The 17,874-nt window shown below is 38.9% G+C and overlaps 1 protein-coding gene across 4 annotated transcripts in view; it reads right to left on the reverse strand.

The window, feature by feature from the left end:
* Positions 1–17,874, reverse strand: part of Tspo (Translocator protein) — a 104,421-nt gene that overhangs the window by 19,354 nt on the left and 67,193 nt on the right. Inside the window, exons 1-3 of one of the 4 annotated variants that reach the window (XM_067783037.1) lie at positions 12,294–12,731; positions 4,387–4,594; positions 585–658 (exon numbers count right to left, since the gene is read on the reverse strand). In XM_067783037.1, coding sequence (XP_067639138.1) covers positions 600–658; positions 4,387–4,594; positions 12,294–12,611 — 585 coding nt within the window. In that variant the 5' untranslated portion in view covers positions 12,612–12,731 and the 3' untranslated portion in view covers positions 585–599. Of the gene's footprint in view, positions 1–584; positions 659–3,472; positions 4,285–4,386; positions 4,595–12,293; positions 12,732–17,874 lie in introns of those variants that run through there. The other 3 variants (XM_067783040.1, XM_067783038.1, XM_067783039.1) reach the window with 3 other exon arrangements.

The raw sequence follows: 17,874 nt of genomic DNA on the forward strand, positions 1-17,874 counted from the left end.
TTAATAACCAAACTGATAGCTTAAATGAAACTGACTTTCAAAATAATACTGCTATTGCTCGCTAGATATCGTCTTAATCGAAACTGCTTGACAACTTAAATCAAACTGAATTCCAGCGCCTCTACATCTGTCGCCTTTTATACTCTTTGATTTTAACATTCGCATCTTCTAGGCGCTTCCAGAATGTACTAGTCCATTAGCTCTCAAACATTTCAGCTGTAACTACAATTGCACAATTTTATAGTTTTTCTCATTGCATACTTATAGGAGTATCTCAGATATATGCATGTGTTTGCGCATTGACTCTCCGCTGCTCGTATACGTACATGGTACATATGTGTAGACGCAATTATTTATTCGTTTATGTAGATACATAATGATTGAATTATTGATGTGAATGTTTGTAGCTTACAGTCTCTCGCGCACACATAGGCGTATAAGTAAATGCATCTGTGTGTGACATCTCTCGGCTGCCTTATATATGTGTATACATGATTTGATTATTGACGTAAATATCGCTTAGCATGGCCTTAGCATCGCCTTAGTGATGGTATAGCTTAGTGATGCTAATATCCGTGACAATATTTAGTTTTTTAGTATTACCACTCAGTAACGCGGAGGTTTGAAAGAATTTTTAGTGGCATGAAAATTCTGAAAACTAAATTAAGGAACAAACTAAAAATTAAAATGCTTAATGCGCTGCTTAATATTAGATGCTCGTTAAAACGCCTATCTAAATGTTGTAATGACTTTGAAATTACCGATGATCTCATATCTATGGTAAATAGCCAAACTTTATACCCAGACTTAAGCTCTTCTGATTCTTCAGACGGGGAATATTTTATATAAATAATTAGTTTGTAATATTTTTCTTATGTATATACACATATGCAATCATTTAAAGTACTTCCATGTGCTAGTCAAGGAAAATGTGCTTGATATGTTTAGAAACAGGAAGTTATGCTTAAGTTATGTTTATAAGTTTTTATTTACAAATGTGTAAACTAAAATATAAAAAAAATTTTATGAATTAAGCAAAAAATTTCTGGCCATTTTTTAGCTTCTTTTTTTCTAAATTTAGCCTATTCTAACCTTTTTTTTGCCAATCTAGCTTCTAGCTATTGAATGCCCTGTGATATCTGTGTCGCAAATTGGTAGAAAATCGAGCAGTCTTATCGTCAGAGGGAATGTGGATGGCAAAGAACGTGTACTGACTGTAGATACGGGCGCATCTCATTCCTTGATTCGATCTGATTTGGTCTACAGGAGAGTAAAGTCATTACCTGGAGCAAGGTTGCGTACGGTCACTGGCGAGTATAACCAAGTCCGGGGAGAAGTGATCTGCGTAGTCTTAATTGGGAAGGTCATGGTTTTACACAAATTCGTTGTGGCGGAGATTGTTGATGAAGTTATATTGGGAGTGGATTTCTTGGTTGACCATGACATCAAGATCGTTATGCAGAGAAGGGTGATGCGTTATGGGAACCAGGATGTGCCACTTAACTTCAGTTTGGAAAAAGGGTTCAGTAGTAAGCGAGTGCTGGTGGAGGAGTTTCGACAGAGACCACGAAAGTCAAGGAAAGTAGATCGAGCAAAAGTTGATGGAACAAATGGGCCAAACAAATCAAAACCGAAGGTACCTGTGAGAGAAACGCTGGCATGGAAAAGCCCTAACGGACGCACTAAAACAAACGAAAGAATTTCGCAGAAAGAATGCAAGGGTGGTTTCAAGCCAGGATACAGTACTATTGTGAAGCGTCCGAACGATACTGATTATGCAAAGCAAATCCTTCAAGCGTAAGCTCTACGAAGTAGTTCATTGGCCAAACAACAGAGTGTGAAGGAACGAACCAGGGTAATGAGTAGTACGATGAAACGCAGGTACGATGAGAACAATAATTCGGAAGGTTTCTTGGCGGGAGCTTTGGTACTGTTATACAAACCTCACCGGCGGAAAGGTGTTCCATCCAAGATTCGGTGCAGTTGGGAAGGCCCGTACAAAGTTTTGAAGAAGATCAGTGATGCGGTGGTATATATATTATATACCCCATATAAAGTGTCATTTCTGCCCCCTATTGTACGGCTAGAAGCATCAAATTTCATCAAAAGCTTACGCTTACGTCATATATTGTTGAAATAAGTGATTCGTGGTCATAGCTTTTACATGCAGACCACAAAAAAGTGAAACTTTGCATCCTCACACAAACTACCTACCTTTTCTTTATTTTATATTTATCTTAAAAATCGCTGCGGTATGTACATCTGTTCACTATATATTTCTTATCTTATACAGCCGATTATTTGGAGATTACGAATGCGATAAGATTATTTGTTCAGCCCCATTCATGAAAGGTATGAAGTCGTTGGCACAACCGACTTTTCGCTTTTCTTTGATGAGGATACTAACCTTTATCAATGCGTTTCCTTTCTAAATTCTACAGATGTGGCCGCGCGAAAACAAAACTCCCTCTAGGTCTGGGATGAGCGTGACATGCTTGGTCGTGTAAAAATCTTTTAATAGTGATCGTTCCGCTGTGAGGACGATTTTGGTTAAGGGGCTTTGTTGAACTTGGCCATCTTCGTATCTTATAACTTTAAACGAGCAATTCTTGTTTGTTTGTATAGCCGATCGATCTCGGGAACGGCTCAATCGATTTAAATGAAATTTGGCCCAGAGATAACGTATCACCTTTCAGAATGTTTCACAAGTTTGCCACCTATTCGAAATTTAAAAAAAATTGCATGAGATATGCCGACATGGGTATCAAACGAAAGGTATTTCACTCCGCATAACAATAGGAACATTTTTGAGTAGGGTTGCCATTAGGGGTTGCCACCTATACGAAATTTAAAAAAAAAATGCATGAGATATGCCGACATAGGTATCAAACGAAAGGTATTTCACTTCGCATTACAATAGGGGCATTTTTGGTTAGGGCTGCCATTTAGGGCTGCCACCTGTTCGAAATTAAAAAAAAAATTGCATGAGATATGCCGATATGGGTATCAAACGGAAGGTATTTCACTCCGCATTGCAATAGGAACATTTTTGAGCAGGGTTGCCATTTAGGGTTGCCACCTATTGGAAGTTAAAAAAAAATTTATTGAGATATGCCGATATGGGTATCAAACGAAAGGTATTTCACTCCGTATTACATTAGGGATATTTTTGAGTAGGGTTGCCATTTAGGGTTGGGGTAATTAGACGAAATAGTACTCTACTTACTCACATTCTATTAAAGCTTTAAAGGAGAACAAGTTAAAAATCTTCGTAAAAAATCTTACACATGATTCGACTTAACTTTAAATAATTGCCTTTTAAATGAATAATTGCAATTTCTGACAGATTACTATTAGAAAGATTTCTCAGCACAACGAAACGTTGCCGAGCAAAGCTCGGTCGCCCAGGTACTAGACTATTAAGGCTCTTTAAATGAATGAATAAGAAAATAAAGCACAAAACACGTTATAATTTATCAGTGTTACTTCAAAGTGTTTATTAAACATTTCATTTCACAATAAGCAATTTTGGGCCTTAAACAAAGTTTACAATTTTTAAGCACAACCTTCCTGTTCGACATTTATGGGGATGTATACACACATACAACTGGGAGGAAAAAAATGGCAGTAAAACTTATAAGCAAATGTTGGGGTATTTTTTTTTTTCTTTCGGTGATTTAAAAAAACTAAGGTCTTCCGCAGGCGATTCGGCTCGTCGCGGATCGTCCTAGCAAATTTTATTTAGCGACTATGACGATACGCGTGGAAATGTTCATGGAAATTATTAAAACTGTTTCGTTTTTTTTTAGATTTTTCAATCCAATAATTGAACGAAAATAAAAAAGAAGACAATAACTGAAAGAATTTGCGAATACCCAAGCTTTGCTGACTTTATCACTCGCAGATGTATATACATATGTATGACACACAACAAATAAATTGTTTCAATAAACTAGTGTGTATGCATGCTTGTTTTTACATAAAAGTTTTCGTATTGTATACTTATTTTTATTATTTATGCGAATTCTTTTATTTAAATAATTAATTGAATATTTCGTTGAATGCAAATGAAGTTTTCATAATACATGCATGTAGGCCACATCTGTGTATGCGTTCATTTTGCATACATTTTGTTCTTTCTTTATTTTTTTATCTCTCAATTTGATTTTTTGTTGTTTTGCAATTATAATTTTTGTATCTAACTCTTAATAAATTAAATGCAATCATAGTTGTGTTATGTAACGGTCAAAGGCAGCAACGAACCATAGTGACATCATTCGTTCTCTACGAATTTACACATTTTAGTTTAGTTATCTTCTACTTTGTAATTGTTATTCGTGTACATGCAATTAAAATGCGCTTATATCCATTTTATACTTTACTGACCCTTTTTCTCCGCACCAGCGCCACCTCCAATAGCAGGTTCAGTTTTTCCAACAGGGTTTAATTTATGCATAGCGTGATTTAGAACTGTGGCGAAACTCAGCCAAGCAACATATGGCACGAACAAAAGACCGGCCGCTTTGTTTACTCTGAAGAAAAGTACACCACAAGCCGTTGACGCGGCTGTAAGTGCTACGATTTCGATTAGTGCCTGAAAAAATGAACAAATAAAAATTTATAAAAAATTAATTCAGAGATATATGCATGTGTTCGGTAGCAGCCGAACATCATATACAGTGTACTCTCTCTTAAACGGACACCTAAGATACTGCCAAATTTGTCCGCTTATGAGAGGTGTCCGCTTATGAGAAAAGTATTATTGATGAATGTATTAACAGTTTTATTTCCAAAACAAGAATATTAATACATACAAATAAGACTGAGTTAGGAGGTTATTAAAGCTTTGTTCATAAATTAAAGAATAAAGTTTTGTGTAAAAAATATTCAAAATAATTGTACGGAAAGTTATGTTGTGACGTTTTTTGAACCTTTCCAGCCAGCCGGATGATGCACTAAAATCGTCGTAATTGAGTCTGACTGCAATTTCTTTAGCTTTGCTCCTTATAAGTGTGCTTGACAGAGGAATGCTCTTATTTCGAGCCTTCACAAACCATTCGTAGCACAATTTATCAATATTAAGGCCTTTGGGCTTCAGCAGACTCATTTTTCTCTCCGGGTTGACGTCAGTGTCCCACAAACTTAAAATTTGATCTTTGTTTTTGATAATGCTAACAGCTTGCGTTTTGCTGATCTTACATTTCTTTGCCAACTCTCGTACACTTAGTTTTTCTTTCTTATGAATTTCAATGACATTAACTTTGTCTTTAATACTCAACACTACTTTAGGCATTGCGATTCACGTACGTACACACACAAGAAGATACTAACTACGTGTATGTAATAGGTACATATGTACATTTTTATGTTTTTTACTGTATTGAACACAGGTTCTTCGTATTTAGGGGATTCCCCTACATCCATGCACGTATTACTGAATAAGCAACAGCTGTATGAATATGGTAAAGAGTAAATGAAAAAGTGTTGTAAGCTGTCCGGTTATGGGAAATTAAAAAGCTTTTTGGGGTAAAAAGCAAGTGTCCGCGTCCTGTTATGGGAGGGTTGTCCGCTCAAAAGGGAAAAACTTAAAAAATGCTTAAGGACTTTTTTGGTACTGAAAAAATTTTCCGTTTATGAGAGGTGTCCGCTTAAGAGAGGTGTCCGTTAAGAGAGAGTATACTGTACTCAGTTGTAGGTTCCTTTTGACAAGGAATTCTTCCTAAAATTATTGAAGACAAGTAAGAAAGTCTAAGTTCGGGTGAAACCGAACATTACATACCCAGCTGTACACTTGAAATGCTGTTGTTGTTTATTTTGTGTGCTTAATAGTGTTACAAGGCTGCGCAAAAATACATATACACATGGTTCTATTCTGAACTAATTCTCGTTTAAAAGAAGCAAAAAGGATACAGAGGCTAACATCAATAACCTTGAGCGGGTAAAAATGCAGTTTTCCTTCAGATATGGGGATTTCCCTACTGTTCATTTTAAAACAAAGATATAACAGAACAATAAACATAAACACACAAGTGCCATTGTACTAAAAAGCGTTATTACAAAAAAAAAGGCAGGGTTATTAACGAAATATTCCAACTTTTAATAGAAATAGCTTATTACCTGCATCTACGCACTTTTACAAACTCTTTGGTATAAAAGAAGGCGATTTAACCGATTTAGTCCATTTTTACTCAAAATATTTCCTGTTAAGTCGAGTTATGGCTCCAGAAAGGTTGGGAAATGCATTGCGAAAAAGGGGCAGTGTCACGCCCATTTTTCAAGATTTGAGTTTTTCCCATTTCTTGTTATAATGGCACAAAATACGATTGGTACAAAACTATTTTTCGCTAAGATTTAACTTATTAGTTTTGCCTACGACGCTTTTAAAAATCTTTAATATAAAAGTGGGCGTGGTCTTTAACCAATCTCGTCCATTTTTTCTAGAAATATTTTCGGCTACAAGGAAAATATGTGTACACAATTTCATTACGATATGTTAATTTTTTTTCAAGTTATGGTTCCCGAAACATAGAAAATTGCTTAGTCATAAAAGGGGCGGTGCCACGCCCATTTTTTAAAATTTAAAGTTTTTCCTATTTATTGTTATAAATCCACTTGGGAAATGAAATACCATTGAAATAAAGCTCTTTTTTGCAAAGATATGGCTTATTTTATTCGTCCACGACCCTTTTAAAAATCTTTTATATAAAAGTGGGCGTGGTCCTCAACCGAATTCGTTAATTTTTCTTCAAAGCATTCCTTATAGTAACATCTCTGCCGAATTTTGTTGCGATAAGTTTTACGGTTTTTGATTAATATTTGTAAAATTGATTTTATCACAAGTGGGCGGTGCCACGCCCATTTAAAAAAAAAAAATTCTAATTTTTATGAAACGTCTCAATATCAGTCTACACGTCAAGTTTCAACATTGTAGGTGTATTATTTACTAAATAATCAGCTAAGCTCGCGTACCAAATTTGGTGAAGATATCTCAATATTTACTCAAGTTATCGTGTTAACGCACGGACGGACAGGCGGACGGACAGACGGACGGACGGACGGACATGGCTCAATCAAATTTTTGTTTGATACTGATGTTGTTGTTGTAGCAGTGCTTCGCCCCACCTAACAGACGCGACCGATCACAAACAGTCATCAATATCCTCTAACGGGAGTCCAAGGAAACTTGCTGTTTCAACAGGGGTGGACCATAGGGAAAGGGGTGTTAGAGGCGTTGGTTCCACATTACAATTAAAGAGATGGTTGGTGTCATGTGGGGACACATTGCAAGCGGGGCATACATTTTGTATGTCGGGGTTGATTCTGGATAGGTAAGAGTTTAACCTGTTACAGTATGCAGAACGAAGTTGAGCCAGAGTGACACGCGTTTCCCTGGGGAGTATGCGTTCCTCTTCCGCAAGTTTTGGATACTTTACTTTGAGTACTGGGTTCACCGGGCAATTCCCGACATAAAGGTCCGACGCCTGTTTGTGGAGTTCACCAAGGACCTGCTTGTGTTTTTTCGCTTCATACGGCTGTGTTCTCAGATGCCGTATTTCCTCAAAATGCTTACGGAGATGACTCCTTAAGCCCCTAGGCGGTGCTGGCTCGTCAATCAGATGTCTGTTTGGATGCCCAGGTTTCTGGGTATTCAACAGGAACTGTTTGGTCAGCATCTCGTTTCTTTCCCTGATGGGGAGTATTCTCGCCTCATTATGTAGATGGTGTTCTGGGGACATAAGAAGACAGCCCGTGGCAATTCTGAGAGCAGTATTTTGGCAGGCCTGTAGCTTCTTCCAGTGGGTAATTTTTAGGCTTGGCGACCATATGGGTGACGCGTAGCACGTAATCGGCTGGCTAATTGCTTTGTATGTAGTCATGAGCGTTTCTTTATCTTTCCCCCAGGTACTGCCAGCAAGGGATTTGAGGATTTTGTTACGGCTCTGAATTCTCGGAACAATTGCGGCTGCGTGCTCACCAAAATGTAGATCCTGATCAAACGTCACACCCAAGATTTTGGGGTGTAGGACAGTCGGTAGCGTAGAGCCATCGACGTGGATGTTCAAAATGGTCGACATTTGGGACGTCCATGTTGTAAATAAGGTCACGGAAGATTTAGTCGGTGATAATGCCAGGTTTCGCGAGGCGAAAAAACTGGAGAGATCAGGGAGATAGCCGTTTATTTTATTGCATAGCTCATCGATCTGTGGGCCTGGGCCTGTGGCCATTACTGTGCAGTCATCGGCGTAGGAAACGATTGTGACTCCTTCCGGTGGTGAAGGTAGCTTAGATATGTAGAAATTAAACAAAAGGGGGGATAGGACACCACCCTGTGGCACCCCTTGTTTAATTCTCCTTGGCTTTGATGTTTCGTTTCTAAATAGCACCGATGCCTGCCGACCACCCAGATAATTTGCGGTCCACCTTTTAAGACATGGGGGAAGGGTAGACCCTTCCAGGTCTTGCAGTAACGAGCCGTGGTTGACCGTATCAAAAGCTTTTGATAGGTCTAGCGCTACGAGTACTGTTCTATGGTGGGGGTTTTGATTTAAACCGCAATTTATCTGGGTGCTAATGGCATTTAGCGCGGAGGTAGTGCTATGGAGTTTTCTGAAGCCATGCTGATGGGAGGCTAGTTGCAAATTTGCTTGGAAATAAGGGAGCAAAATGGCTTCGAGCGTCTTTGCTACTGGCGATAGGAGAGATATCGGACGATACGACTCTCCTATGTTAGCTGGTTTACCAGGCTTTAGTAGCGGGACCACCTTGGCCATTCTCCATTTCTCGGGTATGACAAAGGTGGAAAGAGACAGGTTGAAGACCTGCGCTAAATATTTGAAACCCTCTTTCCCTAGGCTTTTAAGCATCGGCATGGCTATGCCGTCTGGGCCCACTGCTTTGGATGGTTTAGCGCGACCAATGGCGTCCTCAACCTCTTTAGCGGTGATGGTGATTGGTGACGCGCTGAATTTGTGTTTATGTGCGTGTCTGTTGGCCCTCCGTCTAACTTTGTCGACCGTAGAATGCATTATATATTGTCGGCAGAAAGCGCTCGCGCATTTTTTCGCATCCGACAGCACTTTGTCGCCAAAGGCGATGGAAACTTTGTCTTTGTGCTTAGTCGGATTCGATAGGGACTTTACGGTGGACCAAAGTTTACCCACACCGGTAGAGAGGTTACAACCTCTTAGGTGCTCCTCCCATTTCGCCCGCTTGTGTTCATCCACAAGCAATCTGATGCGTTGGTTTATATCCCTTATTTGGGGGTCGCCTGGATCAAGCTGCCTTATAAGGTCACGTTCTCTCGCTAAGTTTGCGGCCTCCGCCGGGAAGTGGGGCCGGATTTCGGGAATTCTCCCGGCGGGAATGAAACGTGCCGAGGCGGATTCAATGACCTTGCGGAAGGCACGTTCCCCTTGGCGGGCATCAGTCGGGATAGGGAGGGCAGCAAAGAGGTTGTCTGTAAAGGATTTATATTCTCCCCACTTTCCTTTTTTAAAGTTTATGAAAGTGCGTTTTTCGGTGACGATGAAGTCGGCGGTACGCTCGAGCGAAACAAGTATAGGCAGGTGGTCGGATGCCAATGATACCATCGGCTGCCAGTTGACGCAGTTTACGAGTTCTGCGCTCACGATTGAGATATCTGGCGAACTGTGACAGCTTCCTACCATACGTGTGGGGGCGTCTCCGTTTATTGTGCAGAACGTCGTTTCTTCTATTTCATCCGCCAACATCTCGCCCCTACTGTCCGCCCGCAAATTTGAATGCCATAGATCATGATGGGCATTGAAGTCGCCTAAAATAATGCGATTGTTTCCAGTGAGTAAGGCTCTGATATTAGGGTGGTATCCACCGGGGCAACAGGTGGCAGGGGGGATGTAGATGTTGATGATTTCTAGGTTTGCATCGCCTGACCGGACAGATAGGCCTTGACGTTCTAAGACGTTGTCCCTGCGGTCGATGTCAGGATCAAATATGTGATATTGCACAGAGTGGTGTATTATAAACGCGAGGCCGCCTCCATTTCCGCTCTCGCGATCTTTTCTGTGGACATTATACCCAGAGCAGGTCTGCAATGCAGATCGTGCTGTGAGTTTAGTCTCTTGAATTGCAGCAATGCGGATGTTGTGCCGCTTCATGAAATTGACTATCTCCGTAATCTTCCCAGTTAGTCCATTACAGTTTAACTGCAGAATTCTGAAGTGCATGAGGGGAGACGTCGCCACTCTGGTGGTAAGTGACGGGTGACTACGCCTGGGTTGAGGAAGGCCAGGACGCAATTGCTGTTGTGGCCCTGGGACTGGGCGTCCGTTGACTACGGGGCGCCCTTGGGCGTGAACAGCAAGGAGCCACAAAAGATTTATAAAAGTTACGTGGACGTCGGGTTTTGGGATCAAGCCCAGAACAACCTGTCCGATGCAACCATCCCTTACACGAGACACACTGAACAGAGTATGACCGTCCTAAAAAGATTCTTTTCCGGCAGATGCAGCAAAACCATTTCTCAGGACCGAGGTCAGGAGACGGACCCGGATTGGATTCGATACCTGCCCGGAGCAAGAGAATATGGAGCAGTCCTGCTGCAAGGAACTGCTGGGAGGATGACAATTTGTGGGAGGGACGAAACAAATTAAATGGGGTTACACTGAAATGACAGTCCTTGGTCGGGAAAAATCCCGAGTCGCTCCGGTACATAGAACCGACTGCCTTGGGAAGCGTTTTGATACTGATGATTTTGATATATGGAAGTCTATATCTATATCGATTCCTTTATACCTGTACAACCAACCGTTATCCAATCAAAGTTAATAAATATACTCTGTGTGCATAGCACGCTGAGTATAAAAATATGTTAAACGATGGCATCATATCATTTAAAGGCTGCTTTCGCCTTCCTGTTTGACATAAAGAAAGAAACGTAAATGCCTAACGAAAATGACAGAGAATACCATTGCTAGAGGAAAACGTTTGGAGGCGAATCGTTCGCGATACAGAATGAAGCTCTGCAAAACTTCATAAAAACAGGAACTGTGAATGTGGTCCAGCTTCAAAGTTTTTTCAACACGAAAAAATCAAATGTGAAATAAAACTACAGTGGAAACAGTGTGGGTTAAATTTTGAGAATTAATAAATAAATAAATAAAAATAAATATAGTTTAAAGCCCTGAAGACGGTTGTCGTGTGTAACCGAAATATATTGGTAAACTAAAAAAAAAAAAAAACAATTTTTGGTGTTTTAATACTAAAAATTGGACCTAAAGCCGGTTAAACAAATAACTTGTTAAATCTTAACAGTAAAAGCTCCAGACGGAGATATAATTAGGTAGAAATTTAAGCCAATTAGCACCCAGCCTTAGTGTTGAAAACTTGACTCTGCGTGAAGTTTATATCATCTGATTTGTTGTTGCCGAAAAAAATTTGTGAGTTTTGTTAATAGCCTTGTAAGTGTATTTTAACTTTTTGGTTAACTATTGAGCTCAAGGCCGCAAAGATAAATAAAACACCATATATTTTGTGGTATTATAATATATATAATTGGTCGATATTTCGGTTTCAATGTGAAACCATCCTCAGGAACAAATGAATGTTCTTGATCGAATTATTTCACGCCTCTATTAGGTGCCGTGTGGACACTATTTAAAGGACCGTTTAAACTTGACGTATCCATATCCATATAAAACAGGTAACCTTATGGAAATCAATGTAATTGGTCAATGGTGCCATACCATAACGCCCTAGCTATAACCATACCATAGCCAAACAATTGGTTTTTGCTTTTTCGCCATACCCATAACTTAAAAATATTTGAGTTGGAGAATTTATTAACTTTATGTAGATTTTATTTATTGTTTTAGATACGTTTTGACTAAGAGACATATTTTTTGTGGTATATGTTTGTAATTTTTTGCACTTTCTTCTTTTTTATGAAAATTTCACGATTTTTAGGTTAAGTCGCCAATAACTGATACCAATTGATATGAATAAGTAAAGATGTGGTTATGCTATGTCAATTTTGCCAGGCTCTTAAGCTAAATTCGTACTTGTGATTTTCGATATCTAAAAAATTACTTCCGGGTAATTAAATTTTTTTTTTTTTATATAATTTTTAATTAGGATATACTGCACACTGGCGGTGCAACATGATTTAACCAGCAACAAAGTACACTAGTAGGTACAGCTGGGTATAAAAATAGTTTAACTGAATTAAGAAATATTCCTTTTTTGCAATCATTTACACATATTCCAGCTAACTTTGTTTTTTCTATGCAGTTCACAGTTACAATTTCACAACTTACTCCTTTTATGTTATGTGCTCCAAAGAAAATCGGTGTCCATGCCCAGTTAAGTGCTAATTGTGTACCATAAGTGATCAGTGGCAATTTGGCATCGTCATTAAAGCCACCTCCATCTCTCCATACCAGATATGAGGCATATCCCATGCCACAGTACAACGACGTCCATACGGGTGCAAACAGCCAATTTGGTGGACGATATGAGGGAAAATTTAACGTTTTATACCAGCCATCTATATTTTTACGAGTTATGATACTATTAACGACACCCCCTACATTTGGCAGAACTACGGCGCCAAGAACTTTTAATGTATCACTCATTTTTGTTGTTGTTTTCTCAAATGGAAATGCCTTTATAGCAAATTATTAATATATTTTTTCTTGTCGCGTGTTACTGCCTTTCACTGTGAATTACAAAACTGAACTAAATTATTAGCTGTCAGTTGATTCATTTGCCCGGAGTTGTTTAGTTACTTTTCCTGGCTATGACTGATACCTCTCTCTGAATTAGTTTCTATCTAATCTACGGTTGCCACTTTAATCAATTTGAACCAAAAATGGTAAGTTTTGTTCTTGTTTCGTTCACTGCTCCCGTTTCTTTGGCCTGCTCAGTTTAACGCTAACTGGAACTTTATCTTACAAATTTGTCTGGTGATTTGTCAAATAAATTTTCAGTTAGCGTTACCTGGAGATGGTTAGAACGGCATTGTGAATTTCAGCAAGTGAATATTCGACTTATCTTGTTTATATTTTTAATATTCTATTCCGCCATTGCCATACCTACCTGTCAAATAAGGCTAACAGGGAGAAGAAATGTCACAAATGTTTGTTTACGGTAAACAAATTAAATCGCCATGGATTGCCCATTTGTCTCAAACCAACTTCTCTTTTGAATTGCCCAAAGAAAATTAGACTAAATATTAGTATTCGCTTATAAAATCTAGTGAATAGATGAACAGTCCAATTCTAAACGAAAATACCGTGCGAGTTTTTTTCCCTTCTGCCATTCCTCGTATTCTAAATAAAAATTCCTTGTGAGTTTTTCACTTCTCCCTTTCCTCCTATTCTGAACAATGTTCGAAAAAGCGGAAACCGGTTATGGGAGAAAAGTAGGTATTATGAATGTGAGGGAGAGGGAGATTTCTCTGCCATTTCATAGGAGTTTTTTCACTAGTTAAATTAAAGGGAATGTATCAAAATAGTTAAAGGAAAATGGTTATTTTAAGACAGAACACTTATCTATTTATACAAATTTGTGCTAAAATATGTAATTACATTCTACCACAATATTCGCACTGTTAATACAAGAACAACAACAACAATATTCTTTATTTTATGTCGAAAAATATATCATAAGCAACGGAAGAGCTCTTCGCATATTTGATGCAGCCATCCAGAAATTGCGCAAGGATTTTTTAAGAAGGCTTAAATAGATTTAGGCATATGGCGAAAGGCGAACTCAACTCGACTTGGCCACCAGAAAATTGCTTTGCAGAATGAATGCAGGCAACTCCGGCGGATTTGTGTTATCCCGCCGGTCTTCTTCTTATGCTCCTCTGTTGATGTTGCTGTGGCACCAATTCATTACTCATTTCAGTGAATACCACATGAAATGCAATAATGTGCATTGTTTATACCTTATTTCTTAATTTCAAACAAATTGGCAACAATAATTAAACTTTACAATTTTTTAAACAAAATAAGAAATGCGCAACGAAATTTCAATTGACAAACCAGCTGACTTCGAAAATTCGAAATTCCTATTCCCCAATTATTCTTCTCCCTAGGAGAAAAGAATTGGAGGATTTTTTCCGCGGGAATAAAAAAATCCGCGAGAACAAAATTCCGCGAGAATATTTAGAATTGGTCTGGAAATGTGAGCAACCAATCAAGCAAACATTTTAAAATGTATGAGTAATGCAATATGCCAACATTTTACAAAAATGATTGAAAAACACTAGATGTGTTTTTTATACTCAGCTGAGCAGAGCACAGGGTATATTAACTTTGTTTGCATAACGGTATCCCGTAACGGCATAAACTAATCGAAATAGATATAGATTTCTATATATCAAAATGATCTGGGCGAAAAAAGAAATTAATTTAGCCATGTCCGTCCGTCCGTCCGTCCGTATGTCCGTAAACACGATAACTTGAGTAAATTTTGAGGTATCTTAATGAAATTTGGTATGTAAGCTCCTGAGCACTCATCTCAGATCGCTATTTAAAATGAAAGATAGTAAAATTTTTGACAATGGGCGTGGCACCACCCACTTTTAAAAGAAGGTAATTTAAAACTTTTGCAAGCTGTAATTTGGCAGTCGTTGAGGATATCATGATGAAATTTGGCAGAAACGTTACTCCTATTACTATATGTGTGCTATATAAAAATTTGCAAAATCGGATGACGAACACGCCCACTTAAAAAAAAAATTTTAAAGTCAAATTTTAAGAAAAAATTTAATATCTTTACAGGATATAAGTAAATTATGTCAACATTCATTTCCAGTAATGCCATGGTGAAACAAAATACAAAAATAAAAGAAAATTTCAAAATGGGCGTGACTCCGCCCTTTTTCATTTAACTTGTCTATAATACTTTTAATGCCATAAGTCGAACAAAAATTTACAAATCCTTGTGAAATTTGGTAAAGGCATAGCTTCTATGACGATAACTGTTTTCTGTGAAAATTGGCGAATTCGGTTGAAGCCACGCCCAGTTTTTATACGCAGTCGACCGTCTGTCCTTCCGCTCGGCCGTTAACACGATAACTGAACTCACTTTATCTTGGTAATAAAAATGGGCGAAATTCGACTATGACCACGCCCACTATTTCGATATCGAAAATTTCGAAAAATGATAAAAAAGCTCAAATTTCTATACCAAATACGAAAAAAGGGATGAAAAATGGCGATTGGATTGGTTTTTTGACGCAAAATATAACTTTAGAAAAAACCTTGTAAAATGGGTGTGACACCTACCATATTAAGTAGAAGAAAATGAAAAAGTTCTGCAGGGCGAAATCAAAAGCCCTTGGAGTCATGGCAGGAATACTGTTCGTGGTATTACATATATAAATAAATTAGCGGTACGCGACAGATGATGTTCTGAGTCACCCTGGTCAACATTTTGGTCGATATCTCGAAAACGCCTTCAAATATACAACTTAGGGCTACTCCCTCTTAAAGTACTCATTAACACCTTTCATTTGATACCCATATCGTACAAACACATTCTAGAGTCACCCCTGGTCCACCTTTATGGCGATATCTCGAAAAGGCGTTCACCTATAGAACCAAGGTCCACTCCCTTTTAAAACACTCATTAACACCTTTCATTTGATACCCATATCGTACAAACACATTCTAGAGTTACCCCTGGTCCACCTTTATGGCGATTTCCCGAAAAAGCGTCCACCTATAGAACTATGGCCCACTCCCTTTTAAAGTTCTCTTTAATACTTTCCATTTGATACCCATGTCATACAAACACATTTCAGGGTTACCCTAGGTTCATTTTCCTACATGGTTATTTTCCCTTATTTTGTCTACAAAGCTCTCAGCTTATCATCACCTAGATAATGTTTAGGAGTGGTTAAACAACTAGCTACAGCACAGGGTGTACCGAAAAGCGGAGACACAACTGTGTATAACATATAGCTGTATCAGTTGCGATGAATTGTGGACACGCACCATTTTAAGAGGTGATACATAGAATTAGTGTAGAGGTGAAACATAGACACATATGTATTTCAGTTACATCTGAGTATAATGCGTATTGAAATTTAAGAGTACTAATTTTCTGCGCAGCAATTCCAGAAGTGTAGATAAAGTTATGCACTTGGCAGTCCATATAAAGTTTAAGTGCATATGTATAAAGTTTGTAGAAATTTTCAGCTCACCGGAAACAGCTAGATAGGTAGGTTGACTCGGCGAGTCCGTGAGGACCTCACATATACTGAATGAGCTCAAAGTGTTACCAGAAGTTCACTCAACGATCAAACTGTAAAACCCTATCAGAAACCAGGATCTATGTTATAAAGTAACCCCGTCCGCTTTGCAAATACTAGAAGCTTTTATGGACCTATGCCGCTTCCTGCTTCTAGATATGATAGCTATAACACTCCTAGTAGCTGGAGTCTTAGCCTGGCGAGTACAAAACGTGCTCGTCATTTCCTCCTCCTAACAGCACGATCTACATCTGTTATGCCTAGCTAGGCCTAATTTGAAAGCATGTGACGTCAGACGACAGTGCCAAGTCAAAATAACCGTAATGAGCATACAGTCTTCTCTTTTTAATGGTAAGAGTAGCTTTGTGAGTTTCCGGTTGTAAGACGTGCACCTGATCTTCGACACTTTGCAGCCACGCGCTTAGGTCCACGCTTTTTCTGCTTACTCGATCAGGTGCAACTCTCGCCTTCTAATTAATCTCGCCCACACTCATTGGGACGTCCACGGTGCAAGCTTAGTCTTTATATTATGCTATGAAGTTGGAGTATCTACGAGATACCAAACAGTTTCGAGCGATAGTCCAATATACAATTTACTGCCTAACTTGGTTGCGCAGGCGGTGATGAGGGTAGGTGAAAGGATCCAAGCCAGCAGCTGGTTGCTAATCGACGCCATTCATACCATCGTGCTGCCACCGAATCATCATGTTACTTATGGTATACTAGCAGACCCGTCAGACGTTGTTCTACCCTAAATTTGGTCTACCTGCATACATTTTAATAAGCTTTTTCACTCTAACTCTGCCCTCCCCTCTTCACTTCTTCTTAATCATTTTATTCACTCCTCCCTCCGTCCTTTTTGCTTCATCTATCTCTATTTTCATCTCACTATATCTCTTTCTCAGTCTCCTTATCCTTCCCTCTTTTCTCTTCTCTCAAGTTTTTCCCATTCTTCCTCATCCCTTATTGCCAGTCCCAGAGGTTGGTATGTATTTTGTTCCAGTCCCATTCCGAGTTCCAGTCCCACTCCGAGTCTCAGTCCCAATCCTAGTCCTAATCGTATTCCCAGCCCGTCTCTGGTCTACTTCCACGAAAAAAGGATCGTAAATACTAATATAGGCAAATTTATATACCGAATTTCAGACAAATCGAATAGGACGTATGTAAATAGGTATGTGCGTATTATCAATTCATGCTTTTTTTCGGCTGCGCATGCATATTTATCAGTTTTGCCAGGTTGATGCGACTAAATCGAATATCACAATGAAAATTACTTTAAAGCTCTGAGCAACAGCTTTCATTTGATGTCCATATTACACACACATTCTAGGGGTATCCGGGTCCACGTTTTGGCCTATATCTCGAGACCCTAGTCACCCAGCGGTATAAATTACTCTGTACTAAACCACACATCAACAGCTTCAATTTGATACCCATAATGTAAAAACACATCCTAGTGTTACCCTGGTCCACGTTTTGGCCTATATCTCGAGACCCTAGTCACCTATATGTATGAAAACTACCCTGCACTAAAGCACTCATCAACAGCTTCAATTTGATACCCATAATGTAAAAACACATCCCAGTGTTACCCTGGTCCACGTTTTGGCCTATATCTCAAGACCCTAGTCGCA

The sequence above is a fragment of the Eurosta solidaginis genome, chromosome 4 (assembly GCF_040869045.1).
Source record: "Eurosta solidaginis isolate ZX-2024a chromosome 4, ASM4086904v1, whole genome shotgun sequence".
NCBI classification, from domain to species: Eukaryota; Metazoa; Arthropoda; class Insecta; order Diptera; family Tephritidae; genus Eurosta; species Eurosta solidaginis.